This window comes from Hydractinia symbiolongicarpus, chromosome 15 (genome assembly GCF_029227915.1).
Source record: "Hydractinia symbiolongicarpus strain clone_291-10 chromosome 15, HSymV2.1, whole genome shotgun sequence".
Taxonomy (NCBI): Eukaryota; Metazoa; Cnidaria; class Hydrozoa; order Anthoathecata; family Hydractiniidae; genus Hydractinia; species Hydractinia symbiolongicarpus.
The window spans coordinates 8,716,703-8,744,588 of NC_079889.1; the positions used below are offsets into that span (position 1 = coordinate 8,716,703).

The 27,886-nt window shown below is 33.1% G+C and overlaps 1 protein-coding gene across 2 annotated transcripts; it reads right to left on the bottom strand.

Annotated features, from left to right (window-relative positions):
* Positions 1–1,764: 1,764 nt before the first annotated feature.
* LOC130628517 (uncharacterized) lies at positions 1,765–27,865 on the bottom strand. Of its 2 annotated transcripts, none has more exons than XM_057441452.1 (22): positions 27,740–27,865; positions 27,066–27,256; positions 22,498–22,912; positions 21,453–21,553; positions 20,892–21,369; positions 20,275–20,396; positions 18,793–19,279; positions 18,414–18,559; positions 17,674–18,070; positions 17,050–17,162; positions 16,212–16,713; positions 15,544–15,665; positions 14,623–15,130; positions 13,437–13,709; positions 12,944–13,225; positions 12,438–12,586; positions 11,982–12,228; positions 6,578–6,870; positions 5,746–5,939; positions 4,557–4,794; positions 4,164–4,231; positions 1,765–2,492 (listed from the first exon to the last, which is right to left on the bottom strand). In XM_057441452.1, the coding sequence occupies exons 1-22, from the start codon at positions 27,792–27,794 to the stop codon at positions 2,060–2,062; spliced, it is 5,814 nt and encodes a 1,937-aa protein (XP_057297435.1). In that variant the 5' UTR covers positions 27,795–27,865; the 3' UTR covers positions 1,765–2,059. The 2 variants fall into 2 exon arrangements, with proteins under 2 accessions (XP_057297435.1, XP_057297434.1); XM_057441451.1 differs by having other exon boundaries at positions 4,161–4,231.
* Positions 27,866–27,886: the final 21 nt, after the last annotated feature.

The following is a 27,886-nucleotide window of genomic DNA, read 5'->3' on the forward strand; positions in this document are numbered from 1 at the left end:
AAAGTATACACTACAACGCACATTCAGTTTTCTTTAGATTTTTGTTTTCACTTTTTATTAGCAGTATACGTAAATTCTTTTTATTGAATCAAACAATTGTTTGTAAGCGTATAATTCATATATAAATTTCGCGTACTGACTTTTCACTGAGATGGTAATTTAATTTATATAAAAAGGAAGTGAAATTAAACATTAAATTATTAAATTTTATTTTATAGATAACAGCAAAGTAAAGAAGTTCAAAGATCTCACGTTGTTATATAGTACGGAACTCCTAATGTAAGATTCTTTCATTTTATAAAAACAAGACGTCGCCCTGACTAAAACAACGTGTTGCTTGTAAAGATGGAAGCTATCTGGGTGATTTTATGGATATGCCGAATTTTACCATTATTGTTACATTCTGTTGGATTCTTTTTACTATACACAAAAAGCGCAAACATTAATGGTAGTCAAAGAATATACATTTTAAATTTAAGCGTTAGCGAAATGATAATGTGTCTGGTTTCGCTGATACGAACAGTAATTCGAGCTTATAAAGGTACAGAGGACGTGTTCTTTCAAATCTTTTATATACTATTTTACACATATTCAGTGACATATTACGTTTTCATGATATTTTTAACCTTGGACAGATTAGCGGAAATTTACTTAAACATTAAATATCCACTATATTGGTCATCGAAAAAAACAGGCTACCTCGTTGGCGCCACATGGTTATCATTGACACTTGCTACAATGGCATGTTTGTTGTACTTTCATATTGCGAGAAATACCGCATACGCACTGATCTCCACCTCATACATCCTATACTTCTCTCCTGTTATTGATTCCATCTTTCTTGCTGTGGCCGTTGTTACGTACAGTTATATTATTCATAAACTTCGTTCTCGTTCAAGAATCATGCCATCTGGAACCACAATAACTCGAAGTAGTACGAGAGATATTGAGCAGTCAGGAATAAGTATAGATAACACTACGCAGAAATCGAAACCGAGATCTGCTAGATTACTGTTGCCTTCCTTACTGATCCTTACGTTCACTGTGACAGTAGTTCTTGTGGATGTCGTATATTTTTTGATGACGATAAAAGTTGTGCCCGATATTGATACCTTAGTATATGTATTTGGTGTTGCGTTTTATATTGGGCTTATGTTGGACGCAATTTGTTATGTAATGCTAGCTACAACAGTGGGAAGACAGTTCCTAAGGCAAGTCAAAAGGCGAATACTGGGAAGTTAAGGCGAGTTTAAAAGGCGAGTACTGAGACTTTAGTGCGAGTCAAAAGGCGAAAACTGGGAAGTTGAGGCGAGTTAAAAGGTGAATACTGGAAAGTTAATGTGAATCAAATGGCCAATACTGAGACTTTAATACGAGTCAAAATGCCAAAACTGGGAAGTTAAGGCGAGTTAAAAGACGAATACCGAGAAGTTAAGGAGATTTAAAAGGCGAATGCTGAGAAGCTAATGGCGTGAGAGGCTCTCCAGAAATTGTTTTCTCAGAGCCTTTCTGCAGTTCTATATTAGACTTCAATTTCATTGTAAATAATTGTGAACAGTTATAAATATTTCTACCAACTTTAATGCATCTGATCGATCTTGACGTATTGATAATTAGTAGGTTTGTGCAACATAAGACTGCCATTTTTTTGTATAGCCTTTCATATTTTAATTGGCTGAAGAAAAACGTGGGTGTGATAAAAAATCATATTTATAGTATTATAAAAAAAAAAATTTCTGCCATATAGTTTTCTCACCACCGACGAAACAGTTTTTGAAAGAAAACAAAATAGCAGAAAATCGGGTCATACAGGATATTGCTTTCTCTCCCACAAATCGAAAGAAGAAAATAATTTTCTTGTTTTAAAGGTTTTGACAAAAATACCATAAAGGGAAATCGTTGTTATAATGGCCGATATTAATAGCTAAAACGTCATTAAAAATTCTTCAATAACATATTTTTGTACATTTTGCATAGTAGAGCTTAAAATTATAATACGTGCGAGAGTTTGTGAAGAAAATTCTCTTGGGTAACTTTTTGTGTTCATGACAAATTTATTTTACTCATCATCGTGCTCATCGAAATTTTCTTCATCAGGGTTTTTATATTTACTATCATTGCTGTTCTCTGCTGAATGATGTTGCACAATATTAACGTACTCATGGTGTTTTTCGTTCGAATTGACTTTTGGCGTTTTTTCTTTGCTTTTTTTTTCCATCACTTCATCACCAACAAAATCCAGTATGGTGTTGTTAAACTCTTTCATCGCTTCACCCATCTGTTCATCTCCGCAATCGTCCGGAGTTAACATAAGGTACGCATTATCGTTTCCTTCATAATCATATTCAGGTTGGTTTTTTGCACTCTCTATCTCGGAGGTAGCAGCTTTTCTGTCTGTTGTAAATTCTCCAGAATTTAATGACAGATGTGCGCTTTTTCGATCTGCGTGGAAGACTTCATCATACAATGATTTACCCACAGACGAATAGTCACTACAAAATAGTGCACATAGTAATTCAATGCTTGGATAAATCGGATAAATATAAAGTCTAACGTATTGTGTGCCGCCTAAGTTTAACAAAACCCAATTTTTTTGCAGCTAATCACAATGCTAAAGAACGCATTTTATTTGACACACACACTTCTATGTTTGTTGTTATTATTTTGCTACAAAAATTGAGAAACCAACAGTAAAGAATAATTCAGTTTTCTCATCATCAAAGCATTCAATTACAAAATTATATCTGAGCCAAAAGATATTTGTTGTCAATAAATTTTCCGTTTACTGGCATAATTAACTGGCATAATTTTAGGTTAAACTTTATCTGGTCTATTTAGGTTGGAATTGCTTTAATATTTTCCAAACTGTCTTAGTCAAAATTGATATGCTGTCAAAAAATTGATATGCTGTCAAAAACGTGTGTAAAAAGGAATAAATTCTGTAACTCAGAGAGTATGATAATAACGAAACTAATTTTTTGCTCAATTTCATCAAACCAGTCTAAAAAATAGTCAATATTTTAATTTTTACTGAAATTTTGGCACTTCTAACCGAGAAAGACGTAATATTAGTAAAAAGTGGTGTTACATTTGGATTATTAAATTTAGACAAATAAATTTGGTTAAGTGCTCAATCAAAGCGTGGCTTTGTCTGAAATAAATCATTTTACCAAAAATGTTTTTACCTTTTTTATTGTTTGCTCAAAGTTTTTACTCTTCCTGAAAATGGCTATATATAAATTCTTTATGCCTCGTGCAAAATTATTTTTTATCAGTTTGCTCTAAAAGTACGCCATAGCAAGTTTCCAGTCGATAACTTTATAGAGTATTTACCAAAGTTATTGCACTTTTAATTTTCTTGAATAAATGTGCATGCAATGATAAAATGGCTATTGACAGTTAACCTATTGGATTTTAATATTTTAATAGTAAAACATGTGATACACTTTTTTGACATTTTTTGAAAAATTGCTGTAGCACAATTCACATGTGTAGTGAGCGAAAATCAGTTTCTCAGCTAGTAATTTTATGTAATGTCATTTTCTGCATTAAGCTGCAAATTAACGCTCGCCACTTAAAAACAAGTTGATTTACTTTCCATTTGGTTTTATTATGATATTTTGCTAGTAAGTGTAGCTAGCTAGCAACTTACTTTTCCAGCACTGGACTTTACCAGCTATTAAGATATTTCTACGTATACAGCATCACTTTACCTTGCACTGTCATTGCTTAGTAATGCTTTTTATTAAATTCTTCACTTTCACAAAAAAAACACGCTAGAGCTCCTCCGCCATTTAAGCTTTGTTCTGTTTGTCCCAGACTCGCTGCCTCGCTAAATTTTTTTTGTAGCGCAATAATTATGCGGCACATCCGCGCCAATCAGGTTTCATATCGGATCAGTCCAGAGCCATATTTGTTTCGCCTTCCCGGTGTCAGAAAAGATAGAAATGGAGGTTGAGTTATACGTGTTTTTATGCTCACAAGAACGTCAGACATGAAGATAATTTTAGAAAGCTAACGTTCGCAGGGTAAAAGTTGAAATACGAGAATTTAATCCCTAAATATATTTACGCAGTGAAGAATGAATTTAACTTAAGAATTATAGATTATAGTTTTACTAGCTAGCAGTTTTAATTTGGTTGTAACATATTAATACTTACTACCTTTCATTTAGATCGTTCTTTAGTGTTGGTGTTGCCTTAACAGATCTTTGATTGTCAAGTACTCGTTTCTACAAAAAATATTTATAAAAAATTCACCCTCATTTTTTATTTCATTTGTTTGTTTCTTTGTTACTCGGTAATTTTTACACAAAGTAATAATAATAAATACTGTTTAGGATTGATAAACAAAGAGAAAGAAAATCATACACAAGAAACGTGAATTAAAATGAAATAGAACAGCAAAATAACTAAAAAACAAACAAACAAACAAACAAAAAAACAACAAAGTCATAACCGCCGATCGACGTATTCACTTTCTTACGGAACTATCTTCCGTCCCATGTTTCGTTTAATAAACCAGTAGCAAGCTATCAATAAATTAACGTTCTTTACCTTTTTCACCATAAGTCGATCTAAATCGTTTCGTATTTCATTGAATGATGGTCTTGAATCTACCGAAAATGACCAACATTCTAACATAATGTCGTAAAATTCTTTTGCGCATTCCACTGGTTGTGACATGCGTGAACCTTGTTTCAAGTAAGCTAACAAATCTTTACTCTCTTGAATATCTGGATATGGAAGAGCACCAAGAGAGTAAATTTCCCAGAGCAAAACACCAAATGACCAACTGAAAAATAAAAAGCAATAATTAAATCGTATTACCAAGAGAAAATATTGAACATAACTTATTGTCTGATCCTGGTTGCATACTTTTTGGCCGGTGTTAAAACATAGTGTATTCGCCTTTATGCTATTTCTTCTTGCCTTTCTTGAATGCTATGCAAAAACGAGAATATATTATAAATCTATTCCTTCTTATTTTTTATTGATAGCTTTGAACGCATATTACATGAATGCCGCAGAAAATTTTAAATCAGACGTGTTAATATAAAGACATCATGAAAAGATATGTATTTTTAATTTGTCACCCACCCATTCATACAATGGCCTCAGTGTCTAGACAAAACACAAGGACAATATCAGTATCCAGGCAAACAAATTTGTAAAGAAGCCTTTGATAATAATGTAACCAACGACAAAGCTACTTTATTGTCAACCAGTAAGAATACAAACAGAATACTTAAAGATCACCATTATAAAATTGTGATCTTTAAGTCCACATAGGAAAAAAAGTGGATTATGTATTATTCAAAAAGTTCTTTGTGTTTTCTTGATGGTTATAGTTCCAGAAAAAGCGCTGGCTATAGTATAGTGTATAGTTTAAACATTAATCAAGTAGGACTGCTATGCATGCCGATCTGCTTGCCTTTTAACTATCGTAAAAACTGGTCAGCTTGCTACCGGTGGAGAGACAAGGGCAGGGGAATGGGGTAAGGAGATGCAAGTAAGTTCACCTTATATATATATGAATGAGATGCATAAAAGACACGTTTCTGTTGGGCTGCAACTATCGCTATACTGCAAAAGCTCAGGAAGGTTTTTTTAATGGCACGTGCGCACTTTATCAAAGTTGCGCTATGGCGAAAAATGCAGTCAAATGGAATGAATCAATTTTAAGATTAGAGTTTAAATTCAATCTTCTTTTTATGAGATAAAAGAAATTTAAAAAATTACATACACATCACTTTTGGTAGTAAATTTCTTCTCTAAAATACTTTCCGGTGCCATCCATTTGATCGGTAATTTATCAACGTATTCTCTCTTATAGTAATCATTATCAGGTGCGTTCTTCATCAGTCCAAGATCAGCAACTTTTGCATGCATGTCTTTGGTTAGAAATACAGTCCTAGCCGCAAGATCACGGTGGACGTACTAAAATAAATGTTTATTCATTCAGAGACACTAGATTTTAGAATTGAAATTTAGAATCACTTCAAATAGAGTTCTAACAGCATTTGATTGGATTTTCTCGGTTAACAAAATTGATCACCATTTTTAAAAAAACTTTCGTGGCAAACACGAAGTTGGACGGATGGGTCCACAAATCTTCGACTTGGAATGTATTTGCCAATTTTTCGCGCCACACGATTGGTTGGAACTTACATACACTTACTTAGTGTGCAATATTCCCCGGGATTACCAGCTTCTAACGCAAAATTTACGTATGGTAAGCAAATTCGTAAAAATTTTACAAAACAGAAGAATAAATCAATTAAATACAATTTGCAATTAAAGCGCTCTTAATTCATATTTACAAAGTTCTTTTTTACCAAAACTTAAAAACAAAATAGTTTTGTGCAATATATTGTTATGCTAAACATCAAATTTCAATACCAGCCAACATGACTTGTGGAGGGAGAAAAGTGATGCTAGGTTTAAAACAGAACTCGATATGACTAAACAAATGGTACTTCATATAAACATTTAAGTAGATCATTACGTCCAATGAGTATGACACTTTGACAAGGAAGAGAAAAGATTTGCGAATATTCTATGAAATAGACTTTTACCTTTCTCTCTTTAAGAAAGCTCATACCATCTGCTACTTGTACTGCAATCCATGTGACTTGATAACAATTAAATTCTTCTTTCCCATTGCGATGCCATGTGGGTTCAAAATAATCTCTATTCAAGCGCAAGTATTTAGCTAAACTTCCCATTTCACAGTATTCCGTCAATAACAAAATATTATCAGCTTTGGTGCAGGCTCCAACCAAATTGACAATGTTTCTATGTTCGCCAATATGAATTAGAAGCTTAAGCTCGTTAGCTAAATCTTTGTGATCCTTTTCTGTAGCATTTTCTGAAACGGAACGTGTACATCAACTGATTTATTTTCTTTAAAACATAAGAAAGAGCTATTCACCCAAAAGAAATTCAGCTTGCGCAGAATTCCTTTTTGAAAAAAAAATATAAAAAAACTATAAAATGATATTCAACGGAACTTTTTCAACGAATTATAAAGTATAAAAATACATTAAAAAACTGTGGAAGGGAATTACAGCTGCTCTTACAAGCTATTTTGTTTTTTAGCTTTCAGTAAAAATGAATGGCAAGAATATCAAGCAGAGAATTTGGTTGCTATTTGTCCACGCAGCGCCCGGCCAAACGGTTTATTATCCACTTCGTACCTGGCATCGTTATAAAAACAAATGAATAGACCTTTTTGCTTATAGTGCTACCATTTTTAAATTTATGACTTCGCGCAAAGCATGGGAAGGTCATGAGAAGATCAGGGTATCTAAAATCAAAACAAACCTTGAAAGGAGGTAGTCGCTTTTAATGTCTACTGTTGTTCTGTGGTTTTATTGAAGAATAATTATCGTTATGGGAATTAATGATCGTTGTGCTGTGGGAGTATGTAACAATGTAAATATCCAGAAAAATATGTCATTAAGCCGCACATCACTGCATTTAATGGGAGTTTTGAGCTACGTTTTTACACTTGTAGAAGCCCTAAGTTGTATACAAGTATATAAGTGGGGGCCCACTTGTAACAAAAAGTATTTTGTGTTTAAAAAATATCATGTGATCTGTTCAAATCATTTTGAATATGAGAAACCGACAGAGTCCTTTACCCACATTGTATTTAAAAAGGCTATGGTACAGATCAAAACTCAAAAAAGAGAAAAGCACCAAAAAAAAAGTTTTTCTTCTCAACAAAAAATGCAAAAGAGATAAATTTGTTCCATCTTCAACTGCTTCAGATGGTGTCAAAACAGAACCAGACAATGAAGATAAAATTGACTTTTGTGTCACAGTTGATCTAACTTCTCCTAAAAATGCCTTTTTGTTAATGTCACCAACCAATTCATCAACAAATCTTTCATTATTATCACCAGCTAGTGGGACAACTCTGTTATCACCCACTTGCTCAACCTCATCAATGTCTACTTTAGAATTAGATATTCCAATGTTATCACCAACTAGTAATGCCAATATTTTATCACCTACGTTGTCCACAGCATCCACAACTTCCGGCAAATTGTCATTGAATACAATTAATACAAGAATGTCATGGGATTGCATCCAAAGTAATAAAAAAATTATAAAATTGTACACGGGATGTCCATATCAAAAGTTTTTCCAATTATGTTGAGCATGTTCGGCAGAAACATTCAATACTCCAATATTACAAGGGTGACAATTCTGTAAGAACTAAACAGTATCAGTATAGTCCAGCCAAATTGGTCCAAGCCGTTCTCTAAGCTTAGAGGATGAAATCTTAATGACGTTGATGAGACTTTATGTGCCTGTTGTTGACTTACCTTTCAGATTTGGAATATCGACTGAACATGCCTGCAACCTTATTACAACATTCATCATTTTTCTTAGTTTGGAACTTGAACAACTAATATATTGGCAAATACCTGATAAAACACAGCCATATAAGCACCATCATTTTTCTGGTACTTGTAACAAATGGGAAAGTAAAGGTGACTGCACTAAACAATATGTTGAACATTCGAAATAAGTTGCAGCACAACACCAAACATACAGCACCTACAAAAGCCAAAACACGCTAAAAAAATTTTATATTTTGTACAAAATCGGGGTAAATCTCTTACGTATCTCCTGCCTATGCTGGTTCTAGCATAGATCGTTTTATTACTGAAGATACAAATGTTGCTTCAAAATTTCATCCTGGTTTTATGGTTCTGTTTGATAAAGGTTTCAATGTTCAAGATCTGTTTTTGACCCAAGTGACATGTGTTCTAGAATACATATTAAAAGGGTTAATGAACGGTTGAAAGAATTCTGATTATTGTAAAACATCTTACCAATATCAATGATCGATATGTGTGATCACATTTGGACAATTGCTGCAGCTATTGTTAATATGCAACCCCCATTAGAAAAATAGTTCTGGCTCCAATTGATTGCAGTGAAAAAAGCCGTTTAATTAGGAGTATTGTTAGCTAACGGGCTCATAGGGGAAACAGTTGGTTCAATTCCTCTGATACTTCATTACTTGGCGAAGTTCTTGCAACAGCATTTAGTATTCTCTGGTATAGAGTTGTATCTATGGGCATTTTCAAGGTGCCATTTAATATTATTGATGCACAGCACGAGGATCAAACGAAGTCCGTGGTACTTTAACATGGTCTGGTAGATGCTTGGGATGTGGTCTTTTAAAAGATATTGACGACATTTTTGCAGAAAGATGAACTTTTTGTCAACCTTTAGCCACTGTTTTGTTTCAAACTAGAGTTTTGGACGTACATGTTTTATTTAAACCCAATACAACCTGATGTACAACAAAATGAAGCAGTGCAAAAACATGTTTGCAGCTTTCACTGTATCCAGCAATGTAACCACATTTGCCAGTTAAAACTTCATGGTTATCAGTGTTCTTATACACCCAGGTTTTATAAGGAGTTTCATTAACCCTTGTTTGTGGTATAACACCTCCACGAACAAAACAATAACGCAGACATTGAGATATGTTGTTGAACTCAACATTTTTACCATATCCATCATTCATTAAATTCTCTCCCTCATTTTAAGCTTTGACACCCAGACTTTTCTGTGCATACTCCAGAAGGCATTTGGTTGTTATACCAGGATAGTAATTCAGTCATCTGTCCAGTGGTTATCTGTTCTGGAAAGGGTATTTTGATACATGCGACAGTTAATTTAGACACGTTGGTTTGCCAACGATAAAGATACAGGGAGATTAATCAGTTCTGCTGCAAGCGCTTTCTTAATTAAATCAGCTTTAAGTATCCCCCTTAAAGGACCCCCCCAAGCTAACAAATAACTCCTTAAGTTTTCAACACTCCACTTGTTTAATTCTTCTTGTAAATACTCCATTGTTAGACAGTTACTTACCAATGTTTACAGTAAGTAAACTTCGCCGAAACTACATAAGATACACTGATTTTCCCACACTGCATTGCGCAGTCATAAATTTAATAATAGTAACACTATTATTAAAAAGGTCCATTGAAGTGATCTATAGCCAAAATATATCTAAGTCACAAAAATTTGGCATTTGGATTAAAAATTTAATACAACTTGTTTATTACAAGCTCGTGAGCTTGTATTAAAACGCAAATGTGTCCTACAAGAATGGAAATTTTTGCCTCTCTGAGCACCGACACGGGAGTAGTCGTGTGTTCGAATCTCATCTTGGTAACTATTTTTACTTTTTTTTTTTTTTTACTAACTCGTAGCTAACTATGTCCGAAATAATCAATTGCCACGTCACAGATTTAAATTTCGTACCTAAACTCTCTAAGTACTTGGAAGTCATCTAAATGACGTTTCAGGCCAAATTTGGTATTTGTTTTCGACAAAACTTGGCACAGTTAACAAAAAAAGTATGCCGAACATGGTGACATTAAAATTTTGATTTTTTGTCACCTAAATGTCATTTTAGGCCAAAATTGGTTCGAAAATTAAAATACTTTATTTTCGACAAAAATTGGCACAGTTAACAAAAAAAGTATGCTGAATATGATAGTGGCATCAAAATTTTGATTTTTGTCAACTAAATGCCGTTAAGACCATAAACGTTTCAATCGCGCGACTTTCAACCATGAATGATATGCTGTATTTTTTATTCGCAGAAATTGTAAAATTGGGTTGCATTGTGGATGTTTCATAGTTGTGTATTTTCAATAGCGAGATAGTTTATGCAGCGCCTGCATATTGTTTATTTTTTAAAAAGATAAGATTAGTGTTCACAAGCTTTTTTTAACTAACTGGTAAAGTAAAGGTGTTTCCACCAAAGTTTTCAAAAGTGAATATAGGCAGAATTAAGGTCTCTCCAAATGCCTGGAAAGTAGTCTGCGAAAAATAAAATTTCCACAACAATACGTAAGAGAAAAACGAAGACGCTCCACCATATATAAATAATTACGAGAACGAAATTCTTTTTGTAGCGAAAAGAATTACTCGTTCTCGCTTTCTTCTTTCTGTCAGTCGGTTTACCCCAGACTGACCCAACGAAAATTGAAATTTCGAGGAATTTTCCGTTCAAGAAGATCTCACAAATCAATTTCAAAAAATAACTGCGTAGTCCACAAGAAATGTTATTGCCCATCTGAATAGCAAAATATGTCGTGTCTAACTTCGTAACAGAAATCACAATTTAATAGACAGCTTTTTGTAAACTTTATTCGCGAGGTTGTTTACGTATATCATACGTCTTGTTTATATAGGAACCATGTCTGTTGACAATATAAACGTCCGATCAAGCGAAGGAACACAAATTCGAACACAAATTCCTATTCTCAAAGTTCTGAAATTACCGCTGGTGGTGGTGCTGGTGGTTGTGTTTGTTCTAAAATTAGAAGAGTTAGAAGAGTTTTTTTTAAAGAGATAGCTGATAATGATTTTTCGTGAGAAGTGTTTAGTGGACTTCTTTTATCCCTGTTTGAAGAACTCAAGTTGTAAAACAATTGAAAACGGTGAGTTTTGTTAGCTGCTTTGCAGGTTTTGAGGGAGTCTATATTGATATATTTCATCATACTGCGAAAAGCTTAAATCAATTAGTGCAAATTTTGATCTTATTTGGAGGTTTGACAGCGTTCAAATTTTACAAAAAATATTTTTTTGTACGGTTATTTTAGCCAGTCGCTACAGAAAAATAGCGCCCAATTACGTGGTCGATATAAGCTAGTAAAAACGTCAGATATAAAGAAGACATCACACTGCCAGGTACTAACGAAGATTATTGCCCGGGGGTTAAATATTGCTTTGGAAGATAATTTTAGAAGTAAACGGTTATTATTCGGATTAATACTACGAAAGAAAATAAAAGAGCGGGCACAGAAGTCGTCTATTTACAAAAAAAATTTCTTATTTAGAAATTCATTCAAACAATTAAAGGGATATCACTAGTAGTTAGTTTTATGTTCATGTAAATTTGCATACATGGATCAGATGTCAAGTTTTCTTGTAACTTACCTTTCAGGGTTTTAGCAACAACAATATTGTTCTGGTGAATTCCAGTTACTTTTCTCGACACCAATTTCTCAGTTCTGTCTTTTCGTGGGTGAAATTTCTCTATTCCCTTAGCTGACGCTATCCATACCTGTGCAAACTCTCCTTCTCCTATGACTTTAATCAGAGAGATGTGTGTCCTTGGAAATTCGTATTTTGAATCATAGCTTAAATTGCTACTTTGTTCTCGAATGCTGCGGCCAAAATCAACCTAAAATTCATAATAATGTAAAATCTTGTTAGAGATAACATCATGTGCAGACATTTTTTATCGTCTAAGAAGTTTTTTCTACTTGTAGCTGTTTATTATTGTAGATGTGTAACGCTTCATTTGTAAAGCTTCGCGTCGGCGAAGGTCAAAAACTTTTCAACAGTCCTGATTTTCGCTGTCAAATTTCAGTTAAAAGAAAAAGAAGTTACCGGTTGTTTTATTTGTGGCTGTAAGTATTTATTTTTATTTTGATTTTTTCTTCGATAATAACATGCAGCTAACACAAATGTTATGAAAACCAACGAAGAGACAGTTGCACTTATGATGATTGTGTAATCCTGGGAACTTTTAGGTGGCTCTAAATGTAAAAAGAAAATAATGAATGCTTCTACTGCATCTTTCTTGATACTACCACACCACACATCAATTAAAATTATGTTTGCTACGGCATCATGTTATTTTTACAAACAAAATGGATTAATTGTTACTGGGGTGTAAGTGAACGGTGATGAAATAATCCGAGTAGTTGTTATGGTGGAAAATTTGATTTCTTGATTTTTGTGTTTCTAAAAGAACTCAAGGCTCATAAGATTTATGCTGAAAAGAAAATTTGTAACTCCTAAAGAGCATTTTCTCGGGTAGACAACTGCAAATAATGTGGACAGTAAAGGTCTTGATAATGAAGCTTTTTACTTTTAGATATACAGAAGCTTACCAGAAAATGTATAAAAAATTATTCTTGCGGGACTAAGTTGGCCATTTGCTGTTGAAAGAACGATTGTAAGCTTGTGATTTGAGCCGGTTGAGGCATTGAATAAATACTGCTTTTCATAGATAGATTTTATAAAAGTCTGGTTGTATACATGATGACGATCCTTGCTCCAATGTGTAATTATGGTTTTTGATGCAGTATCATTTCCAAACAGTCTTGTAGGTGTTGTCCAATGTAACACCATTTGATCACCATCTTGTGTTATGTAAACATTATTAACTGGTTCTAGATTAGCAAGAAAAACATTGGCGTTTATTGTACGATATTGCTAATTGTTTGACCAAACACTCTTAAAGTTGAAAAACATCTAATTCTATTTCAATTTAACTGAAGTAATGACAAGTAAGAAAACTTTTCTTTTTATCTTCATAAACTTAAAATAACCCTACTTATTTCTCCAGTAGTATTTACGGAAAAAATGATTCATGAGGCGTACCAAATTTGGCAGGAGAAACTTCGATCAAAGCAGGAAGGCTACCACTAGTGTCCATCAGTTCAATTCTGTAAACATTCGTTTGGTAGAGGTCTTCAAATTCATAGCTTGTGACTTCCTTGCATTGAAAACGAACCCATGTGACTTGCCATTGACCAATGATGTTCATTGTAATGATAGCTGTGCTATTTCCCTCTATTTTCCATCTGATGCGAACAAAATCGTAGCCAATAATTAATTCGGAGATTTTCTTACGTTTATTATTTGCCCACTTCTCTAAAAAAATAAAGTTTTTGTTGTAGTACAGTGTTTCAAAGTAGGAAAAAATTTGAAATGTAGTGAATCCTTTTTGCAATTTTTCTCTAATTTGAGCGTAACAAACACGCACGTGAGTCCCTTTTCACCACATTCAAGCTAATTTCCAGTCTTTATCTCGAACTTATTCTGTATTAAACAAATATCCCGCTTGTTTGTAAGTTGTCAATGTACACTTTCTTTCATTTTTTGCTATTTGTTTATTTCGATTATTTATTTTAATGGCGGACACGCCCATGATGGAACACTCACATGTCCTTCACATGTTATATGTTAACTGTGACATTATGTCATAAAGTACGGAACATTTTTGGCCAATATAGGAAAAGTTGCTACTTTCCAAAATTATGACTGATGAATAATAACAACCTATGCATGTCAAAGGTATGTCAAAAAGAAGTATTTTTGTGAATAACTTTTTTGACATTTCGAGGAAAAAACACACAATTAGTGTATTTTCAAGCTTTTCATTAATATTATTAATAAAACTTTCTTTTCTTAAATATCTTTTCACATTTTTAGTAAATATAGGTCTCAAAGGTTAAAAATAATTCAGTTCGGCTGTAAAGGGTGATTTTTAGAAATTTCATCTGTCGCATCCGCTTCTAATACCTAACAACTTTTTCAAAGAAATGAAAGAAAACACAGAAATAGAGATTATCAAGTTTATTTTTTCAAACGGCAAAAATATAAAAAAAACTTGATTTCTATATTACTTATGCTTTTTATAATTTTAATATAATAATTATATTTAAATATAATTTTAATTAAACACCTAAAGTAAAAAAAATGACTTAATTCTTTCTAACCTATTGGGAATATTGGAACCCTGTTTCTGAGTAAGAGATGGTGTACAAACAGACCTAACACATACCCTGCGTGCTATTAGTGATTTGAATGACATATTTTCCCAATCCATCTGCATTTGTATGGTCTGTAAGATAGGTAGTCACGTCGTAGTCAAACTTCGATGTTATATTTATCTTACAACATGGGTACTCCGAAAACATCACTAATGTGCTAGGTGTATCTAGTTTTTTGTAGTTTAAAATCAAAAAAGTTTGATTGTTATTGTTATAAGCGATCACTGTTTGGAATGTATGTTTGTGTAAAGGAGACTGACGCCTTGGTACGTCAACATAGGTTACAATGACAACATTACCGATATCCACATTTAAATGATAGACATTTTTTATATCCTGTTTTGCTTGACCAGTGATAACTTTATCCTTTGTTTGTCTATAGTAGATTACGCCACTGAAGCTGGTATCAAAATCCATGTAATACGAAGCGATAATTGAATATGGATATTGAACATAGTGGGTATATTGAACGGAAGATTGAATGGCATGTTCCATTGATATCAAGCCATTTGATGTGACCTTAAAGGCAAAAACAAATTATAGAAAGGTAAATTTTAAATGTTCAAAAATTCTTATAAGGTAACCAGCCTTGTAACAATTGACTTCTATAGTTCAGGATGCGTGAAATGAAGGTGAATTTTACTGTATTTTATTTCAAATTGCTAAACCAATGACATGTAAGCTTTGACACGTGTCACTACGTTTATTTAACAACAATTAAGGTATTAAATTTTGAAGTATTCTACGCTTAAGCATATTTACGTAATTTTATTACATAAATATGCTTGTCTCAAAAATGTTTGTTAACTTTTTAAAAGTGTTGCAAATAGCTTGATGCCGCACTGTCGTACTGACGCCTAAATACTGCAGATTTTTCTACTGAAGTTTCAGGTACGATTTTTATTAATGCTAATTGGTAATTATATACTTACATATATTTTTTCAACTTGTTTCGTCTTAAGTGGAAGAGGCGTATTCAATAAGATTGATTCAGCGACATTATCACCTCTCTCCAGCGCCCTGTCGCCTTCCGCAATGCCATATGGATAGAATGCTATGATTCGAAAAGAGATTATAGACAACAAGGATATTTAACTAACTGAACAACAGTTTTAACTACATGAACCTTTGGAGGTTTTCGCGCACAAGATCGTACCTGATGAGAAATGTAACATTTGCCTACGCCTCAATTTTAAAAATTGATTTAATATAAAAAAAACTAAGTTTTAAATTGGGTAATGTAAACGAGATTAACACAGTTTCATGACACTTTCCTGTAGAACTCTAAACTTTCCATAGTCATCGATAGAACATGAAAACGTTAGCTTTTGTTTTCTTTATCAGTTAGTTTAAGATTCTTTATTACTTCAAGTTCAAGGTCTGAAGGATGTTGGGTCGTTTTATAAATCTTGGTTTAAGCGATTAATAATTGAAGCAAACAAAAACAGTGACCTAGACAATATTCTATCTCAGTACATTAACATCAAGGGTGCAATCGAAGAAGTATTTCGTTGAACATTTTTTCAACATGTGAGTGCAGAAGAACAAATGTTACACATTACTATCCTTCATCGTGGACTTGTTATCTAAAAATCCCTACCTGCTCTTGTGCAATTAAACGAAGTCAAGGGAAACACATGTCTTCCTGGGATTCCTATATTTGATGTATTAACTAACGCTTGACTGAATTCTGCTTTAGAGAACCTTCCTTTTCCACAAAGGGGCTCCTCATAACCGACAGAAATGGCGCGACCACCGAGCTCTTTATAATTCAAGATTGCATACGTTTCCCTTTCATCTGATGCAATTACTGCTTGAAAAGTAAACTGGCTGCCGTCGACTTTTTTAAGAACAGCAAATGTTACTATAAGAAGATGTTTAGCTGAAAAGCTTTCTGACGAATAGCTAGAAATGTCTTTGCTAGCAGCTGACAATAAATTAGGTTTAATGGAGTACTCGTAAATGATCTTCTTTTTTTCAATAAAATCGTCAGATAAGTTATTCATTTGCAAGTCACGTAAACGATAAACATCTAATATTCTCTTCTCAGATGTCGGTCGAGATTTGCTTTTTGAACGTATCTCCAAATATCCATCTCCAATCTAAATCAATAATGAATATTAATACCTGTTTTCGTATCAAGCTGTTGTTCAGTGGGCAGAAGGTTTGCTTCTACCTACTAATTAAACATTCTTGCTTTTAAACAAGCATTGCTGTTTGTTACAAAGAGCGAAAAAACATTTTCCCACAAATTATATATATCGCTATTTTACCCTTCTTGCAGCCTGTCCGTTTATACCTCGTAAAAAGATAGTATAGAACCTTTGCTGCAGCCTGTACAGAAAATGAACGATCAAGAAGGCAAAGAAAGCCCATTATTAGTACAAATATTAGTCCAAATACGTTAACATCAGATAGTTTTAATCAATTTAACTTACTATCATACTTTTAGCAGGTGTTGAAAACAACAAAAAAGGTTTGTGCCACGCAAATTTCACTTCTGCTTGATTTTTGTCGTCTTGGTACGTTCTTGTGTCATAAGGATACAATACTGTATAAAAATATTGAATACATGTCAACTGCATCATTTAACTTTATTATAGCAATTGATTTATTTAACTGATGAATAAAATATAATCAGGAGTGAATTTTGCCAGTGGAATCTAGGGGAGGCTGGATATTACGACGGACGACACTTTTTGCACCAAACGAAAGTCGACATCATAAAATAGAATGACGACAAAAAATATTCATCAATTGATCGAAACCTTCTTTCGGCAAAATTCTGCTTAAAACTTCATTTTTTAAGAAAAACACATGAAAGCCATTTTTTGGTACCAATCCCACGGTATTAATTATTTACTCAAATTTCCTAAAGACTTTTAACTTGAAGAGAAATAATGCAATAATATCAAAAAATAGAAGGAAACTAACACAAACTAAATTTTTTTAGCTGCATTTATTTTACAGCTACACTTATTTCACAGCTACACTTATTTTACAGCTACTTGACAATTTAGAGACGTCGAACTGAGAAATTAAAGTTGAGAAACAAGTCTTACTAAGATCTTTTCGTGCACATGTGGAATGGTCTAAGATTGCAAACGGATGACTGCTTTCATTAAAACATGCCAATAAGAAGGAACAACTTTTGAAATACCCAACGGTATTAATAGTTACATTCGTTTTGGGGCATTGATGTATCAAAACAATAGTGAAATGGCCATGCAATGCAAAAATGACATCAAGGGGAGACCAAATCTTCTGTATATTATACGAAACCAATACAAACTTTGTAGGTTGGAAATCAGCGTTGTTTTGGATAGTATTAATTGCATCTTTAATAACATAAAGTTGATTCAGGTTACAACTTTCAGTGTATGCCATTTTTGTTACAGTGAGATTGTAAAAACGTTTGAAACCTTGATGCCGATTTGGTAAATTTCCAAAAATCGTTATCTAAAGCAAATGAATATATTCATGTAATTAAGCGGTTTCACAAAGTTTCTTTTCTGTAACTTTTTAAAAAAAATATATTTGTTGGAGTTTATGCATGAAAGAAGGACGCGCAATCGCGAATCGGTTAAAAAAGGTATGGACCAAATAAAACGTTTTAATTGATACTGTCGGTAAAAGGAGACTATATATTTTAAAGTGAATTTTCATGTTTTTAATCAAATGCAAAATCTAATATGGCAAAGTGAGAGATATTTTGCAATTTTTATTGACCGCAACACATTCTGCACAACAATGTTAAACGCAGAACCAAAGTGACAGGTCAGAAACATTTTAAATTACATACGTAAAGTTTCTCAGTAATGTTTCCGTAAACTTTTCCCAGAATTTGCATTTTTATATCTTCTTCAAAATTTTTCAGTCTTGCAAATCTCTGCAAGTCGACGTCTTTTAACATAAACAAGTTGGCCGCCCCGTGTACAGGAGAGCATCCTAAGATATTAAACACAAAAAAAGTTAACATAATGACAAAAATAAAATAAACAAAGAAAAGAAGAGAAGGATGACATTTGAGCCAGTACATGAGAATAATTATTCCAAGTTTATATTCGCTATTTTTTACCTGTTTCCGGGAAAATAGAGATATCAAATTAATTTTGCAAAAATGATAAAAGCAATGCCTCTTGCAGGCATTACCACATCGCAGCAATAACATAAAAACTCACCTGCTTTGCATTCGTCTCTTCCACTGGAATGAAATATATATCTACCAAGCTTGTTCATATTCGTGTTACTCATTAGATACACTGCATTTCCGTAGTTGTAAAGTAACTTAACATTTATCACAGAGCATTGCAGAAGGATTGCAGCTTCGGAAATTTCCCCAAACGTGTTTAAATAATCGTATGTTAGAAATAGGTAACTTTGTTTTAACCCGTCATGAGCGATTACTATTTGATATGTGCTGTTATGAGTAGGAAATGTATTAACGTGTACGTCCTTAAATGTTATAATGATTGCGCGGCTCATATTTGGCGCATGCGCGTAAACCAGCTTTATGTCAGAATTTATTTCTGAAATTAGCGTTGTTTCGTTTGTTTCTCTGTAGTAAATGCTATCAGCAATTGAAACTGATATGGAATCGAAATTGTAAAAAGGGAAGATGAAAATGTTTGAACCATCTCGGTGTAACAGTTGCACAGCAAATCCACTCTAAGGCAAAAAATGTGTTCACTATAGCATAGAAGTTAGAGAAATAAAAACAAAACAAACATAAAAACTGGATGCACTAATGAATTATAATGAGCATACTACTATAATGAATATACTAATATATGTTTAAAGAGTCTTCTTGGTGTAATGCTGGCAACACAAAGAAAAACAGTCAGTTATTTCTGAGCATTTACACGAATTTCAAAAAGAGTAGGCGCAACATATTTACACAGTACAGGTGGCAGCATGTTATGAAGGTAAATTTTTTAAATGTTTCAGTTACAACCATACACGAGATATATTAAAAAAAGTTGGGAAAGCTTTCTGCGCAATTAATTACGTAGGTCATTTTATACAAGGTACACGCAATTTTAACTTGTCAATGTTTAAAGCGGCCTTAAGACATAGGATCTTAGGTTATTTGGCTAGATCCTAGATTGATAATTGTTGCTAACGATAGCTTAGCCATTTTATTTAAATCCGTGGACCTTTCCCAGCCGGCACAAAGACGTCTTAAGAATGTCTAAAAGACGCATGCGACGACGTCTAAAAAACGTCTAAATCTGGTCTATTTTGTCCGCTTTTAAGACGTCTTTCGCAAAAGGTCTGTTAGACGTCGACTAAAAGACGTTTGTTAGACATCTTGATTAAACTTTTTTTAAACGTGTTGTAATAGACGTACTTAACTCGTCTAAAAACAAAATGGACTAGATTTAGACGTTTGGTGGACGTCTTTGTTAAACAGTTTTAAAGACGTCTTGCAGTGAAGCACACTTTTTGTCGGGTGCGAAGATTTAACACGAAATTTCAATTTTTAATAAATAGCTAGGATATTTTAAAGTTAAGGATTCCACTGAAATTTTGAAACGTATTTCGCAAGATTGTGTTTTCTAAGGAACGTTTTGTTGTGTACAGCTACACTTGTGTTTGATTGGATACCGAAAACATAGTTATTGGCAATATTCTTGGAGGTAATTATTGAATTTATCACTTACTGTTTGGGTAAAAACTAACATGTTGTTAAAGAGAGATGGCTGGCGGAAAGGAACAGTACGTATGCAAGATTCACATTTTTCCAGCATTACATCGCCAGAAGAATTTCCATAGGGATATAGTTCTAAACAGAAAAATAGAGATAGACATTTAAATAGCAAAATCTGTTTCCTGATACGAAAGCCTATTCGTTTCAATACAGTGTCTTATCTTTAAATTAAATAAAATATGCACTGCTATAAAGACATGATGATCTCAGCTTGTTAGTGTCTAATAGGAATCCCTAAATTACATAATGAGCTAGTCACGTGTGAGAGTTGAAAAATCAAAAATAAGTGCATGTTTTTTACAAAACATGAGACGAAAAACAGGGAATAGAATCACGTATTATAACTTTTACACGGAAACGAACATCAAGAAATAAATTGTCTGCACCAAATAGAAATATTTTGTTAGGCGTCCTCCCAGATCTATTTACATGTCCTCTCTATTTAGAGTTACTTAAAGAAGTACTACATTTTATACTTATGTAAACTCAACCAAATTTATTTTTGTTATAACAAACCACAACATTGGTTGAAGTAAAAAAATATTTTTTAACAATATCTTCATACCATACCTGCTTTTGCACAGCGAGTTGTCAATAACAGGACGTGTCTTCCGGGCATTCCAACGTTTGACGTATGAGCTAATGACTTACTTTTAGTACTATTATAATACAAACGGTGCCCACATGCGCGTTCGGAAAATCCAACGGTTGCACCATTACTTTCAAGTCGGTAGTAGTTCAATATAACATAAGTTTGATTTCCATCTGTTGCAAAGACAGCTTGGAACGTGTGTGCTTTTGACTGATACTTCACACCAATATAGTTTACAACAATGATTTGATTGGCAAAAAATGATTTGAGAGAGTATCGTGATATGTCCTTATTTGCTGCTTTTAAAAGATGAGATTGATTCATATGGTATGAATTTATGATTCCGTCTTTGAATGGTGTTTCCATGTTATAAACAGCCATCACTGTATCCTTGCCATTTATGGATGGTTTACCAACGGATATAGAGGACACTGATATTACACCGTTTCTATTAACCTTTAGAACAAAAATGTTTAGGCTTTTGTATATTAAAACTCTTTCTACATTATTAGAAAGCAAAGAGATAATATTTTGCTTACGAATATATGATCCGAGGGTTTTGAAAACATTAAGAAAGGTAATGATAACGTATGTTTTTTTTGTTTAAGTCTGTCTTCTTCTCCTTCCGTTGGATAAAGTACTAAAAATAATAGAAAGAGTAACGTAATTAATTGCGATCTAAAAATTATTATATATTTTTTTGTTTATATAATTTTGAAGTTTGTCAGTTCCCGCGCATAGTTATTTAAAATTTGACACACGGCGCTCTGATTGGCTGCTAATAAACAATTATCGTCGCGCTATGATTGGTTTTTCAATTTTAATTATGTTTTTCTCAAAAAATAAAACTTATATACGACATACTGGCGTACTTTCGTTAATAACTCTGGAACCATAAATGGTATTACCCTGAAACTTCCAGTAGTTGACTTTTTATCATTTTGGATCAGAAATATAAAATTAAAAAATTCCAAAAATTTGCAGCAGGTGGTGTACCACGCCCATTTTTATAAGCGGTGTTCCAATTATTCTTAACATTTTGGTATATGGATATTATAAAGAACTTAAAATGTTATTATTTAGGTTTATATGTCTAAAGATGTTCAAATAACTTGCGCCCTTTGCTTTTACCGCCCTTTGGCGCTCGAGGGCGTTATCTTTTGTATTTAGGGAACGTCCACTTATGCCCTTTTTCGCATGATTTTTTGTATACAATTTTAAAAAGGAAAATGTTTTAGCGATTATGGCACCTCATAAATATATTGTTTGAAATTTAAACCCTAGATATTTATGTTACTGAAAGCTGTAAATGGAAAATGTGAACATCGACCTATCTTGGAAGTAAAAAAAAAACAAGTAATAAATCCCCTCAAAATGTGAATAATATTTTACATTGGCGCCCCAAAAGTCAAAATAGCTAAAATGTTTATTTAATTATTAAATTTAACATTATTTTTAATATTTACAAAAGAAGAATAAAAATCTATCATGAAGTTACACAAATTCGAAAATAAAATAAAAAGTTACTGACAGTCATCATTAACACAAATGAAAAAAAAAACAGAAACAAATTTTAAACCTTACCTGGTCTTTGTTGACATTTCGTATGTTCTAGTCTGACGTATTTCTTCACTTTTCCACAGACTAGTTCAAAGGGGCAGTAATTGACATAACCAACTACAGATAACTGCAAACTCCCACCTGATCCTGTGACGAAGTTACAAGGAGATGTGACAATATAACTGATTTGATCATTTATGGCAAAAGTGATATCGAATTCATTCAACGTGAAGATATCATCTTTCATTTTGTATTTTACTTTTTTTACGCTATCCGCTGTAAAATGTTTATCGAAAAAATTATCCTGAATATCTTTATTCATTGAGGACAGAACGGAGGGATCGCACGTCTCGTTAAAGGTAACATTCTGTATCTTTACGTCATGAATTCTTGCTCTCGAATTTACATTACTGTTGTGACGCAATCCAAAGATATGAATCTAAAAAATAATTTTTACGTTTAAGGACGAATTACGATGTTTATTTTAATAACTTATTTTTGCTATGCTGCCTGATTACGATACTCACTGAACTTTTCTATTGATGTATTAGCCACCTGCTTGTTAAATTTTCAGGTCCCATACCTGTCAGCCTAAAATATTGGTCATTAACCGAAACTACCCCCTGAATATTTCCTAATCGGGAAAATATAATGACTTTTTTAGGATTATACTTAGAAGTTGAAACTTACAACACAACTTTATTTCATCAATGGGAAGATTCTGCGGATTTTCTGGGTTTTTTTTACTTTACCTAAAAATCGGTTTGGCGGGCGATTCTTTCTATTCTTTTATACGACTTTGATACGATGTAAAATCCAGAAAAGAGTCCCTTCAAGGACTTTACACAGACTGCGAAAAAATTCGTTAAAGAACTACAGTAATTGAATTTTAAAAAGCTAGTGGTATTTTCAACAAATCTTTGATGACGTCACAGAAAAATTGTTCCTTTTATAACGTAATTAGTGCTGCAAGTTTGATTCAATGTTGAAGTCCTTTCAAAAGTTGTAGAATTTCGGACTAAATAGCATTAATAATTTCAATCAACATTCGATTGCAGGAAATCTCAACAAGATCGTCAAAGGTATTGAAAAAAAGGAGAACTGTTCTTCTTCTATGATAAATAAGAAAATGTGACATAGAACAACATGTAAATTATTATCGTAGTAATCCAGGAAAGATACGTATGCGCCTGATAGTGCTTGAATACAACTTTTCATCCCTTTTGCTCATAAGTCAATTCTATTCGTACCGTTCAGACGACCAGAACACCCCTTCCCTGTAAATTGATGTAATTACTAAAAAAAATGATGTTAAGACTGACTGAGTGGCATAGAATCTTTTGCCTGTCTATACGGTTTCTTCTAGAAAAATGGATGATGTCAATCCTATTTTGTTCAGGTTAATCTCGAGTTAAGATGATTTCTTAAAAATTATGTTACTATTAAGAAGTATAGAAGGAACGTTCGTAAGAAAATAGTGATGCAACCTGAGTTGCGTTGTAATTCGGGGCAAATCGAGACAGCGGGGAAGATGAGACACTTTCTTTCTCTAATTAATCTGTGATATATCATATAAAAGTTAGAGGTCTATTAAGTTGAGTTTTTCGGTTAATTACACGAAGTGAATGCGGGAAGATGAGAGAAAAAAGTGACCAGTGGTGCCTAACATTTTTGTGGTGAAACTGGAAAGATAGGCGATACATTTATACTTTTATTTGTTTTTTTCTGTATAGATGGTTATGTTAAGAAAACAAACAGAGCATCATGGGATGTAAAAGTATGGAAATTGCCATTAAAGCAGTAAAAAATAATCCAGAGAGAATCCAGAAATCCAGAAAGCCTCAAACTCTTTTGATGTACCGAAAGACGCGTTACATAGACGTGTTACAAACAAGTTAAAAGCCATACCGACTGATATATCTATCATAAATTTACTAGGTGCATATCGTAAAGTACTGAGTGATAATCAAGAAAACGAACTAGCTGACTATATTGTTAAAATGGACAATTCATGGTATGGTATGACAATTACAGAACTACAGGGAGTTGTGTTTGATTATTGCGAAAAAAATCAATCCCTGCTTTGACAAAATAAAAACATTAGGTCGAGGTTTCGTGGCAGGATTTATGAAGCAACAAGGCATCTTATCAATACGAAAACCAAAAGCAGTTTCCTTGAATCGTTAATTTGATCTGAACAGAAATGGCGTTTGCCGATATTTTGACTGTAACCAGTGCTGAGAGAGATCAGACAGCTACCATTTTATTAGCTGTTAAAGCTACAGGTTTTTACGTGCCTCCTATGGTGATTTTTTAAACGAAAAAGGATGAAGGATAAAACTAATTGACCATGCTCCAGCAGGAACCTTAGGAAAATGTTTAGGTAGTGGTTGGGTTGACGGTGATTTTTTCATGGAATATATCAGTGAAACATACACATTGTAGATCTAAAAACCAAGTTTGTTAATATTGGAAGGGTATAAGTCACATACAAACTGAATGCATGCTCTGATTGGTTAAAAAGACATCCAGCTCGTAGGATTTCATCGACAAAGTCGGTAAACTTTCTGCCAAGCATTCATGAAGTCTGCTTCGTTTGAGACCGCCAACGTCGTATTCATCAACTGCAAACGATGTTTAGTTAATTATGCCAAGTATGCAGGTAAACCAGATGAGCAAATAACACAGTCTCTCTAACATCTTTCCAGTTCCTTAAGTAAAAGCTAAACAAAGCAAGAGGGAAGGGGGACAATCCGAAATTTTACCAGGCTCGCCATAGAAGAAATACTGCGAGAGCAGAATGAAAGCAGAACAGAGAAGAACAAAAAAGTTACAAAAGCAGCCAAAACAAAAGAAAGAAAAAATAGTAGCAGTGTTGTACAAAAGCTTATCGAAAAAAAAAAAAAAAAAAAAAGTCTCCCGAAGAAAAAGACATCAATACCAAATTACGAAAATGACAATGATAGTTAGAAATGTGAAGTGTATTGGGGTTTTATGGAGTAGTAGACAAGCTAGCGAGAATTGGGTAAGCTGCAATTGGTGCACCATTTGGTCACATGAGGATTATTCGACTTTTATTGCACCCGATTACTGGGGATGTGACCTTTGCAAGCAGGGTTAAGAACCATGGTATATATATGCTCCTCTCCATAATCGAATTTTTACAACGATAACGTATTCAATGCTACAATCTTATTTTTCAGATTAGGCTTAAAATTCAACTACAGTATGATCAACTTCAAAAAGCTCTTGCGCATTTTTGAAACCGCGAAATTTTCTTCAATTAAAGTAGCGTAAATAGAACTATATTGAAGTCTTGAAGGGTCAATTCTATTTATTTTTATTTTCTTTTTCTTTCAAGTAATTATTAGGTTGCGTCACACAAAGAAAGGCAGGCTGTCTCATTTTTCCATACTTCTTGAAAAATATGAGATATTTAGCGAGTTAGGTCTTATCATCTTACTTAAAGGTTTTATTAATAATATTTGTATACTTACATATTTGAGTGAAAAAGTTTTTTTATAATTTCAAATTGACTTATAATTCCCTTTTTCGGTCAAGGGATATTGTTAATAGATGGTAGCAGGATTAAAATGAAATTATATCTCTGCTAGATATCCTTGGATTTTAAAGTTATTCGGTCCGGGTTGTTTGGAACATATTAATCCCCCTTCCCCATCTCCTCAATAACTTTTCATAGGATTGTCCAAACTGAATCAAACTTAATACTTATAGAACGTCACAGAAAGAACAAAATGACAGCAATAAATATTTGATTGCGTAACTACATTTTCTGTGACGTCATCAAAAGCTTGAAATTTGTTCAAAATGCCCCCTCTGCTTAAAATTCAATTACTTTAGTTCTAGACTGTTTGAAGTTTCTAAAATCTAAATAAAAGTTACTTAACATATATTCCGGTTTTGACACAAACCACATAAAAAACTGCCAAAAATTGCCTGAAAATCCGGGCTTTTTTCCTATTTTTGGGTAAAATCCGAAAAAATCGGGAAATCGGATTACCAAATGTGTAGAACTTGCTAAATAATTCTACTTAATGAAACAAAGATATGTTGTAAGTTTCAAGTTTTAAGATAATCCTAACAAGAGTTATTATATTTTCCCCATTATAAGCGTTTCATTTTTAGGGATAGTTTTGTGTAATAGCCAATATCAAAGCCTCTAAACGGTATGGGGCCTAAAAACTTGTCATGCAGGTGTCCAATAAATAAATAATGAAACTCAGTAAGTATCCTAGCCATGCAACGTAGCATTAAGGAGTTATTTAAAAAAAACCATGCGGAATACCTCCCCCTCCCTCTCCCCTAATCTCGGACCAAATAGGGCTTAATCACTTTACAAATGTGACATATATTATGCTAAGAATTAATTTAATAGGTCAAACAAAATTCGTTAAATTTTTGACGTAAATTTTAAAATTGATGACTGCAGCAGTCTTTTGCAAATACATTTATGATCAGAAGTTAAAAAGTCCCTCTATTTATAAGGCGCATAAAAAGCCTAGCATGAATAGAGTAAAAACTTGCTCTCATGTGAAGAAATAAAATAAAAGAACTTTAATAAATAAACTTACAACGACAGCCTCTTTTGTGATATTTTGAAAAAGTTTTTTCCACAGCAGTGTTTGATAACGTTTAAACCATCTGTCGGGATAAAAATCACCCGACTGGTTTAAAATGGCAGTGTCATGTGACGATAAAGGCTGCAAATAACTTGATGACGATTCTCCAGTTGCATTGAATTTGTCAGAGCATGGTAAGGTATCTAAATATGGTAAGCTTGTAATATTGTGTTGTTATGTCAACATTCTGTTGTTATTATTTTTATGTCAATGGGATCTTATGCTTTGTGCTTTTATCTATTTTATCTGGTATACCTCTGATATAAAGCACAAATTAGTTTTAATACTAAGGGTATTTTAGCTATTTGTGAATCACGTCAGTACGCCCAAGTCTACACCCATCCTTTTTAAGGCTCCTTTTGTGATCAAAAGGAAGTACAATGTGTTGTTATGTTATGTTCTTTCTGAACGAAAGATAAATCATTCATTACTGGACAAACACAAAAAAACATGTAATACATGTGGCTGGGATTTGTTTTGAAAATCTAATTTAATTCTTTTATAGTACTTTGCGAGTTAAATAATATTAGTAACATCTAAGCTCTTCCCCCTGATACTGATTAACCTGTAGGAAAGAGGCTCGTACCAATTGTAACAACAATAGATATAACAAAAGGATTACTTACTAGTGTTATGCACAAAAAACAGTAATACTACCACAGACAGGGATTGAGCAATCATTTTCAGTTCGTTGTAAAATAAATTTCAACACCTACAGCTGGAATATACTCTATTTGTCTTAAAAAAAAATATTTCCTTTGCAAAATTTTGAG

Bases quoted from the DNA above. Each gene is read 5' to 3' on its own strand.
- LOC130628517 (XM_057441451.1), bottom strand. From the start codon at position 27,794: ATGATTGCTCAATCCCTGTCTGTGGTAGTATTACTGTTTTTTGTGCAT. The intron at 18,071-18,413 runs GTATGTAATTTA...CATTTGCTTTAG, and splicing joins ACATTACTGAGAAACTTTAC to ATAACGATTTTTGGAAATTT. The intron at 17,163-17,673 runs GTAAGACTTGTT...ATTTTTATACAG, and splicing joins ATGTGCACGAAAAGATCTTA to TATTGTATCCTTATGACACA.